This window comes from Dendrobium catenatum, unplaced genomic scaffold (assembly GCF_001605985.2).
Source record: "Dendrobium catenatum unplaced genomic scaffold, ASM160598v2 fragScaff_scaffold_1608, whole genome shotgun sequence".
Lineage (NCBI taxonomy): Eukaryota > Viridiplantae > Streptophyta > Magnoliopsida > Asparagales > Orchidaceae > Dendrobium > Dendrobium catenatum.
Window position 1 is genome coordinate 4,811,858 of NW_021320070.1, and position 11,318 is coordinate 4,823,175.

General features: G+C 33.5%; 1 protein-coding gene across 1 annotated transcript; it reads right to left on the minus strand.

The window, feature by feature from the left end:
* Positions 1-6,770: 6,770 nt before the first annotated feature.
* LOC110105559 (50S ribosomal protein L10, chloroplastic) lies at positions 6,771-7,542 on the minus strand (the record flags this gene model as incomplete). Its single annotated transcript, XM_020835121.2, is given in 1 exon segment — positions 6,771-7,542. A coding segment is annotated over 1 exon segment (626 nt), but the record flags the coding sequence as incomplete, so codon positions are not given.
* Between the last annotated feature and the right edge of the window lie 3,776 nt (positions 7,543-11,318).

Below are 11,318 nucleotides of genomic sequence, written 5' to 3' on the forward strand. Positions count from 1 at the left end.
AATTGTCACCATTTAAAATAGCTTTTGGCCACTATTTTTTTCTTACTTCTAAGAAATTTTTATGCTAAAAACCGCTTTATAAAACATTTAAAAAACCATCCGGAACAAAGCCTAAGAAGTCCAATAAATTTAGAAAAACAATTTAACTAATAATTTATTCACATAGATCTCTAATTATGTCATAATACTTGAATATTTATGATGATTTTTTTTTATATAATTAAAATAATTTTGTTATATTTTATTTATTATGTTCATCACCTTTGAGATATTTAGAATAGTACAACACAATCAAATAATTTAGATTCACTAAACTAAAGATTGCTTAATAAATCACATAAAATTAGATCAAGATGAAATTTAAGCAGGCTGAGTCATAAAACTAAAGGAACGCAAACTATAACATTAAATCCATTACAACACACCAACATCACAAACTGATCCAAACATTCTAATACATCACTAGTTCTAAATCCACAAATTTATAAAGCTGAAGAGATCATTAAGGCTTCGTTTGGGATGATTTTTTTGTTACTTCTTAAAACAGATTTTTAGTATAAAAATTAAAATTTTTATACTAAAAAGTTACTTTAAGAAGTAATAAGAAAGTCGTCCCAAAAGAAACCTAAGGTTTCCTTTGAGACAGCTTTCTTATTGCTGTGTACTAAACAAACAATTTTAGGAAGCAGAAAAAAAGTTATCCTAAACGAAGCGTAACACATATCAACACCAATACTTAAAATCAATTTTTGGATTTTAGCTCCGGCATTCTACCACAATCTGTAGCCATATCATAGTCGTCGGTGCCGCCGCTGCCGCCAACGCCGATGCAGTCATTGCAAGCATTATCGTTTCCGTCCCCACTGCGGCAAGCCCTGGGTGATGCACACCCAAACAAGATTTTAGCACTACGAGCCTTAATTTGACCTCTGATGGGCCTACGCTTCTTCTCCTGCTTGCTTGCAGCACATCCCATTGATATAAAACTGGAACTAAAACTGTTAAAACTCTGAAGAGATAAGAGGCTTGATGTGTTAGTTCTTGTGATTGAAGTAGGAGAGATTTGCAGACTTTTATAGGCAGTTTTTCACTGTTGAGGTTGTGTGTGGAAATAGACAGTTTGGTTGGGGACAGAATGAAAGGAAGAATCGTTGAACGTCATCTTTGAATTTTCTAAAGGGAGAATGGAGTGATTTGATAATGTTTGGGATAGTGAGGTGTAACAGATGGGACCCCCAAAACTTTTTTTTTTTTCACTTGGACCGAAAAAACACCAGAAAAGAATGTTAATTATTAGGAGGTCAATAGAGGATTCTTTGCTTAATAATAATAATAATAATATAAGTAGTTGATAATTGAATTAATTAGGCTTCATTTGAGACGGCTTTTTAATGCTTCCTAAAACAGCTTTTTAGTACAAAAATTTTTTAAACTAAAAAATTTTGTACTAAAAAACTTATTCAGAAAGCAGTAAGAAAGCCGTCCCAAATGAAGCCTTAATATTATAGTATTTGAACTAAACTTAGGCTTTATATGTGACAACTTTCTTACTGCTTCATGAAGCAGCTTTTAAGCATAAAATTTTATGATTCAAAAGATTTTTGTACTAAAAAAAATGCTTAATAAAAAGATAAGAAAGTTGTCCGCCTTAGGCTTCGTTTGGGACATCTTGAAGCCACAACTTTTTTGCTACTTTCAAAAAAAGTATTATACTAAAAAATAGCTTTAGAAAACAGTAAAAGAATTATCACAAACGAAGCCTTAGATCAATTGAATGCATACAATAACGATGGAAAAATGAGCCCATTAAATGAATACATAAACTTAATGGAAAGGAAATGAGGCAGATATATAGAAATATGGATGAAAGTCATCTTAAATGACTTACCAAATAATAACTTCAATATCCAAGAAAATAATCAATAACAAACAAAATATGAGGATACATAAAATCGACCTCAAATAGCTCCATTAGTTTGAAAAAGACTAATCAAGAAGAAGAAATATAAAAATAAAATTAAGAGAAATAATAATGTCTCCTTTTAGAGAGAGAATGGCCCACTCATATCTTATATCTAGAAACTTGGACCTGAAAGATGGCTCATTTATACCCCCTCCCCTTTCTGTCTCTGCCTCTCTAACTTTTTGCAGCTTAGTGCTTCCTTCCAGATGAAATTAAAAAGAGAGAATGACCCAAGATATCAAATAAAGATGCCTTTAGGCGATCAAGGGGTTATGTGAGAGAGAACTCATTAAGAAAATAGAAACAAAGAAAAATAAAGTTTAGATTATGTCGGTTCTTGAATTTGTCCTCCAAGGAGGGTTATACCAATTGACTTTGACGGGAAATTTTGCTATAAAATAACAAAGAGATGGGAGTCATGCTGAAGAAGAGCTACTAAATGCTTTTTCAAAATCTTAATCACTCCATAGCTTCTCTGATTATTAAACTCCAATATAATTCTTTTATACTAAATTCTAGACTACTCTTCCCCTAATCACCTCTCACATTTACAATGACGCTTGGGAATAAACTGACGTGGGGAGGAAACATTGAAGAAGATGGCTCCAAAGAGCAAGAACACCGAAAACAGTAAATACTGTTTAATTCCAAAAATATTCACTCCCCCACTGTTTGAGGAATATTAATTTAGAATGATGCGGTGCATCTTAACTAAATGCACCTTTAGGAATAAAATATTTTTTGTATCTATTTACTAGGAAGTTCTATGACTATTTTATATAGAAGTAGGAAGATTTATGAAGAATATTTTTTGAAATTTATCAATATTTACAGTTCTTGGTGTTCTTGCTCTTAAGACCTATCTTCTTCAATGTTTTCTTCCCACATTAGTTGGTATCAAAGCTATAACTTCTGAGAGACCTGGATAAAGGAAGCTACTTCAACCCTTAATGGCGATCGGGGTTTGGATGTTTTGGGGAGACCTTGGATGAAGGAAGACATACAACCCTTGACGACGATCGGGATTTGTTTGCTTTGGGGAGACCATGGATGAAGGAAGACATATAAACCTTGACGACGATCGGGATTTGGATGCTTTGTGGGCAGCACAAGCAAGCATCAAAAGACGAACTCCACCAGTTGACAACCATACTGGAGATACGACCTCCATCAACCGGCAATCATACCGACAAATCGATCCAAACCTCTGATAGCCATACCAGCAAAAGACTTCATAAGTTCACTCCTCGACGTTGATCATAGGAGAAGTAAGCCTACAACCATACCGATTGTTCAAATTGAACCTGTCCACGACATTTGGATCAATCAACACAACTGTCAAGCCTGCGCACGCGACTCCGACGTGCTCCCACAACTACACCTCCTTTCGCGTACAGTCCCACTCCAATCCCGCTCGACCAGCCCCGCTCATGTTACGTGCGAATCCGGCTCCACACAACCTGCATTCTGCAACCAGCCCCACTCCCCGACCTTGGATTCCTCAGACAGTGGGGGAGAATGATGCGGTGCATCTTAACTAAATGTAGTTTTAGAAATAGAATACCTTTTGTACCTATTTTCTAGGAAGTTCTAGAAAGGTCTACAACTACTTTATATAGAAAACTACTGTAAGTAGGATGATATATGATGAATGTTTTTGGAATCTAACAATATTTATTGTTCTTGATGTTCTTGCTCTTGGAGCTATTTCTTCAATGTTTTCTCCCCACATCAGAAGTGATAATTTATATACAGTGTCCACTTCTTTGGTTCGGCCATATAAATTACATAGTAACGAAGAAAAAAGAAAACTATCATTTTAAACATGAATTATTTGGGGAGTTTAACAAAAATCACCGCATTACAAAGGTATTATCGGTTAGTGAAACAGTTAACACCAATTTGTTTGACCTGTAATGCAATGGCAAGTACCACTTTCCTATTTCTGAAACTGGTAATAAAAAAGAGCAAACCTCGTCTCAATTTGTTGACAAGCAGTTCAACTTTTAAGAAAAAAAGCAATGAAAATACATGCTAGTTGGAATTTTACCTCTTTCTAAGCATTGCTGATAAAGAAGACGGTTAGGCTAAGCATCTAAACTACATAATGAAAGAAAATAAATTAGAATTTACAAACAATTACCGGCAATAATGCACTTCATTCCAAATAATTCATATGAGTTCTTCTGTGCTATGATGAACAAATTCACACTAAATATTTGGTTTTAGTTATTTGAAACTTAATATTTTGGTAGTTTATATTTTTAATTTGTAAATAAATGTTTACAATGATGCCATTGAGAAGCAAATGCGTTACCTATTTTATGACTTCCCCTAATCTCACCTCTCATAGTGTTTAATTGGTATGCATTCCTACGAATTATTTGGAACTGTCGTTCTCTGCTTCGGAGGTTTTTTGGGTACCAATCCTGGAGCAGGTTACGATTCTAGCGAGCTTCTGTGGGTTTTGCTTGTTGAATGTTGAGTTCTTCGAGTTCAATTTAACTACAATTATTATTATTATTATTTTGGGGAGGAAGTCATCCCCTTACATTAGTAATGAGGCCTAAATTCTCTCTATGTGATGAATTCTCATCACTTTCTATCTCATCTTTATAATTTATGATCATGCGTGATTGATTTGATCTAAAACTAGTACAGCTAGCTTTTCTAATTACGATTTAAGGCTTCTTTTGGGATGATTTTCTTACTGCTTTCTAAAGTAGTTTTCAAGAACAAAAATTTCTTGAAAGCATTGAAAAAATAGTGGCCAAAAGCTGCCCCAAACGAAACCTAAGTCTCGATCAAATAATGAAATTTTGAATTTCACGAAATCTCTATAACTAAGACAATTATTAAATTATCATGCGCTGAGGATTTGTTGTGTTTTTCAGTTTAAATAAAAAAATGATGAATTCATATGTTATTGATGAACATTGGAACTATAAATTTCAAATCCGATTTATGTGATTTCTAACAATGCATCATTTAATTGCATTCATAATCCCAGAATTTGAGAAGCCCTACATCACTTCTCTGTAGAAGTAAGATTGAAGCAAGGACAATCTGGGCATGCTTCATTATAAATGGGACCAGCTAAAGCCAACAAAATGACAACATGCGTTCTCAACCAAGATCAATTTATTGTTAGTTTTTGTTTTTAAATTTATTTCAAGTGTAAAAACATGCTTATGGAAGACGGATAGAGATGAGGAGCATCTCTTCAGTCGGCTGCTTGTGTTCCTTCGTTAGGAAAAACAGAGCAAAGAACAGAGAGGAAGGAGTGCTCAGGGAAAAACCATCATGTTGTATTGAGAATGTTTCACATATTTGTAAACAAAAGTGTAATGAGTGTATGTGCATATGGCAGGTGTCGGTTATAGATGAAGGTGGAGATTGATTTGTTTGTTTTCACGTAGAGGTTATGATTAAAAGCTGTAAAAGTGGTATAGATAAGGTGGCTTGCTAATTAACATATGTGCTTATCATTTGTGATGTCGGCTCTCATATAAATAGAATGTTTTCCATTGTACTTTGAAGAATCTGTTACAAATAATCATTATTATAAGATTTTTATTAGACTTATTATGTTGTCACATCAATATTACTACATGTGAATTAAATTTATAACAGGAATCCATAGTATTTATTATTCTAATATATCCTTATTATTGATGGTATTCTCTTCTACTAAAATTTTCATATAGCTCTCTTCTTGTCTTTATATAGACATCTTTGTACTTGCACCATAATTAGTAGAGTAAAAAAATAGCCTTTTATGTTTTCTAATGCGGTATTAGACCAGACATTAAAAAAAAAGTGTGTTATGATTTCAAGTAGATTCATTGTTGAACTCAGGGATTCATTGAGTGCCTAGTTTCCTTCCTCAATCATCTTGTTCTCTTCCAAAATGAAGAAAGTGAACATCTTCTTTGCGACCTCTATGATTGTCACATCCTCATTCATTTTCTCCCCCTAAAACTATGGATAGGTTAGAAGTGGAGAGACTTATAAGTTTGCTTCAAAGTTTGATGGATAAGTCTTATTGAAATGCTGGTTTTGGCGCACAAATGATGGGCAATTTGGGAACGATATTTGAGATTATTCACACCATAGGTTGATTGTTTTTATTTCTCTTTCTTCTTTTACCTTCTATAATTGAGATTTCAATTCTGAGGTCTTGCTAAAAATTGCTAATTGGTGAGTAGGGTGAGAGAAATACAAGTTTTGGTTAGAAATTAGAGGAAAAAGCTTGAATGTTGAATGAAAGATAGGTTTGTTTTCGTTAAAAAAAAAGGTAATACACATGATGAGTTCGATGGATGAAGGTGAAGATAAGGTTGACAATGTGAACGATGATCAAGATGACATTTATGAAGAAAAAGACGATGACAGAAGTTGCTTGAACAATAGTGATAGTACTTACATGGCTGCAATTAATTGTTGCAGCAACAGTTGCAAAGCTTTCGGATAAGCTTGAGGTGAGGAAAGTGCAAGAAGTTCTAAGGAATTTCCATGCTCCCTGCTAATAAGGTTCTTCGTTACCAAGAAACATAATACTAGCACACTTTTTTCCTCACTTCACTTCATATAAAAGTAGCAAAAATCCGTCACTACTAACTGAGTCAATCTCATCATTCAACATTTTGCCAAGTAGCACCTCACAAAATATAACAGATCTCTCATAAAACCACAAGTCTACAACTAACAAAAGTCTCAGAACTGTCATCGAGGCCTACTTTATTGAAATCCATCACAATTCGCATCACCCAACCAAATACAATCTACAGTAATAAAAGCCAGTAAATCAATTAGACAAAAAAAATCTTTTTTTCTTTTAGATTATGACGTTCTAGTTACATTCAATTCCGCTCAGAAAACAAAAATATTCAGCCAACAAAAAGAAAATACAGCAGCAATTACATAAGCTCGAGCAGCACTTTTAACACAAACCTACGCATTGGAGGCGACACCATTACTTTCCTCCTCGAGCTTCTGCACATACGCCTTAAGCACCATCACAAGCTCCCTCGCTGGAGCCTGCAGCGTCCCAATAATCCCAATCGACGGCGACTGCAGTGACCCAAGTAGCTTGGCATAGATCTCCGCCCTGCTCGGCATCGTCTCCAAAAACCTAAATTCCTCGGGCCCATAAAACTTCCCCTCAAACACTCCACCCACGAAATCATTCTCCTCGAGCTTCTTCTCCCTCTGAAAGCTTCGGTACGGTTTGAGAGCTTCAGGTATCTCCTCTGTGTGCACGAAGAGCCAGGCGTTCATCCCCTTCATGCAGGGCCTAAGCAGCTCCCACTGAGTGCCCTCGATAGCCTTTCCAACGAGCGTGTTCTTGGCAACGAGGAGGTGGACCGAGTCAGGGAGCAAGCGGCGGAGTTCTTGGAACTGCTTTACGGTGAAGCCCTTGAATCTGATTCCAGCTAGAAGGTGGCAATTTTCGAGCCGGTTCTTAACGGAATCGACTGTTTCTTCTTTCTTTGTGCGGCTAATGGCGGCGCGGATAACCGGGAGGCGGCAGCGACGGGAAGGGGAAGAAATGGGAAAGGTAGGTACAGTGTGTGTTCGGGTTAGGGTTAGGGTTTGGTTGGATTGGGATGGTAGGAAGGAGGAGGGGAAACGGATAGAGGCCTCCATTTGGAGCAGCGGAGTGTGGAGTAGGATGGATGAGAGTGATATATCCTTATCCTTTGAGAAAGAAGGGCGTGACTAATTTTGGGGTATTTATATATATGGCATTCAAATTTTTGTTATTTATAAAATTAACATATTTTATTTTATTTTTATTTTTCAAAATATCAGAATTAAAAAAAACCTTAATAAGCATTGGTAATAGGAAATTTGTTTACAAAAAATCTTGTTTTTCAAAATATTTTATTTAAACAGTTTATTTTACTATTCATTTTCTTCATGAATGTGACCAAATTTATTTTATTTAGTGAGAAAAGTTTAATTTATATGTCACATAATATTTGAAATTGAAGAAATATGTTTGTTATTTTATTTTATTTTTAAATATGCTTGAAAGACCCCATTGAATTAAAATACTCTCGCTATTAAATAAATTGACAAAACACGAGCTTTATCTCTTCTTTCTCTATTTATGGCAATTCTAGAATGAATGTCTTTGAAGATTAATGATATTTTCGGGTCAAAATTCATGACGATTATCCCCCCTAGTCATCATATTCGAAGATTAATGATATTTTTAGTTTATATTTTAGGGTTGAAAATAAGCTTCACACTCTAATCCTAAATCCCTTGGCCATTAGATGTAAATATATGTGCTAGTTATCAATTTAGAGCCATCATCCAACCAAATGTTCCATTAGAATAATAGTTATGGCTTCGTTTGGGACGGCTTTATTACTCCTTCTTAAAGCAACTTTTTAGATTTTTGAACTAGAAAATTGCTTTAAGAAACAGTAAAAAAGCCCTCCCAAACAAAGCCTAAATCACTATTGAATAATCTCAATCATTTGCAGAACATGTGTGAAATTTATTTGATTATATTTGAAAATGATCGACACATTTTAGTCTTGTATGAACTTATTCAAACTATTGATCAAAACAATGTTTGAACCTTTTTAAAGACGATTGATAAAGATTCAACGAAGTTTCAATCAAGAGTTCAAATAATTTCGATCATGATTAAAATGTGTTGAAGTTGATTCAAATATTGTTAAACAATCAATAAGATGTTTTAGAATTTACTCATTCAGAGTTCTTCTATCATATATGCAAATGTATGAGCTAATCCTACCAATTCATAGGCATTACTCGACTCAGGTTACATATAAAACCATGAGAAGGGGGTATTATGGAGAAGCTCCATATGAAATTTGAGACTAATAACCTTATTGCCTAAACCGAAGGATCTCCCTTTAGGTCTTTTATAGAGCTCTTGAAATGCAATTCTTCGATGTTCTTATTCATTAATGATTATTGATGAGGGTTGATGAAGAAAAAAAAATACTACGTACTCTATTGTGTTTAATGAGGGTTGTAGATGGCATCGTGTGTATTATGAGGTATATGTAGTTAGAAAGAATGCCTTAATCCAATGCACTATAATTAGATATGTAGTATCACTATAGTACTAGACTTAGGCTTCGTTTGGGACGGCTTTTTTACTGCTTTCTAAAACGGAGTTTTAGTACAAATTTTTTTATTTTTGTACTTAAACTCCGTTTTAGAAAGCAATAAAAAAGCCGTCCCAAACAAAGCCTTACGAAATAATTCTATTAGTGGGGAAGATAAGTGTTGAGCTTTTGGGGTTGGAGTATCAAGGATGCAAAGCTGTAAGAGAAAAAAAGGTGCTCACAGGCAAGAATTTTCTATCATGACTCATTAATAAAAATGTAAGTGTTCTTTTTTTTTTTTAATTGTGTAGAAATGTAAAGAGCTGATGGAAGATGTATACAATGTAATAATATTTTTTTCCTATCCTTGTTTTTCTCAAGGAGTTGTCCAACCTAAGTTGTTATATAGAGCAAATGCAGAGGACTTATATATATCCATTATACAAACTCCTACTTAGTCTAACATAATTAAGATTATAAAGAAGAAATCAAACACTAAATTTCTTATGAGAAAATAAGGAATATAACTAGTTAGCTACAAGTTAATTCATCCCATCTCAAGAAGAGGAGATGAAGCACCTTTCTACCATCATTCTAGAGTTTAATGGTAGCAAAATAAGATTGGAGAATTACCAAATAAGATCAGATGTTGTAACCAATCTCTCTCTCTCTCTCTCTCTATCACACACACATACACACATCAGGTAGAAGGAAAAAGAAGAACTAATTTGATCCTACTTATTTGTGATTGCACTACTTTCTATGCTCTTGTCAATATCACTATAAAATATTTATCTTGTTGGAACCTTATTAACTCATATTTTAATAAGTAATTGACCCTTACATCTATAATATCAAATTATCTTTAACGAAAGAATTGAATATATGTTTGATTATGTGTTTGAATAAGTTTTAACTATTTTATAGACTTTTTCAATAATATATTTTAAGCATCTTATATGAACTTGTCAAATACATAACCGGCTATTTGTTCTACAATTTTATTGATCATGCCAAGTTATCTACGGTGAAAGAGTCGAACAAAGATTCAATTAAGTGTTTGAATGATCATTATTTTATAAAATTTTTAACAATATTTTTTAAGCATCTTTTCAAACATATTCAAACCCTTTTATCAAAAAAATTTTGATAAAATTTTGATAAAAGGGTCATACTAGAGATAATTATATTCGAATGTTTCAATTGTTTTATAAATTTTAAAAATAACGTATTAATCATATTCCAATTTTGTATAGCATTTATTCGACAATAATTCATATCAATAGTTGTCTGTGACCAAAAGCATAGATATTTTAGTTGGAAGGAAAATTTGTCATATTTTTCAAAGAAAGGAAATATCAACCATAATTTTTATTTTCTTTTCAATTTCGAGCTTTATAAGATTGATAAACTCAAAATATCCTATTTATTTTATTGGATATATTTTACATTCTATTCCATTTTAATGATATGAAATTATAAGAAAAATTTACATATATTACACTCAAGATATTAATATTTATATATTTAACATATAAACTTCATTATTTATATTCATAATAGATGCTCAAAACATAAAAATAGCTCCTACTTATAACAATCTACTCACTTCATCACCACACAAGATCCCTCCAGCCATCCTTCGCTGTTAGGAGAGATTATTACGAGCGGAGGCTGAACCTAGAGAACCGTTCGATTTTGTGATTGTGAACAATAAAAACGAAGTAGAAGCGCAGTGGTAAATAATAATTGTGTTTTTACTATTCATACTCACACAACCAAAGGATTCTCCATGTCCCGACTCTGTATGTAATAATCTCTCCGTTGCTAGTCTCATCGTCCTTCACATGCTGCTAGTCGCTGTCGATCTTGCTGCCCTTCACATGGAGAAATTATTCTGTGCGGAGGTCGGACGCATCTCTACGTCCGAAAGATAATCAGGTGCAGCTATGTCAATGATACCGTGCATTTTCGAGACCTGGTACCCATATATAACTTTAATATCAAATATATCACTCATATATTTCATTCTATCACTCATACCACCTTATAAACTTTAATATTTCATTTCATGCACCTATATTAGTTCTATGAGTTATAGGCATATAATATTAATATTTTAAGTGTTAGATATATAAATAGCATGAAATAAAATAGTATGTATGTAAATCTTCCTAAAATGTATATTCCATAACTTTTTTCCTAAGTTTCATGGCTTCTTTCACAGCCCAATCTTCCTTGCAATGATTCAAAAATACCTA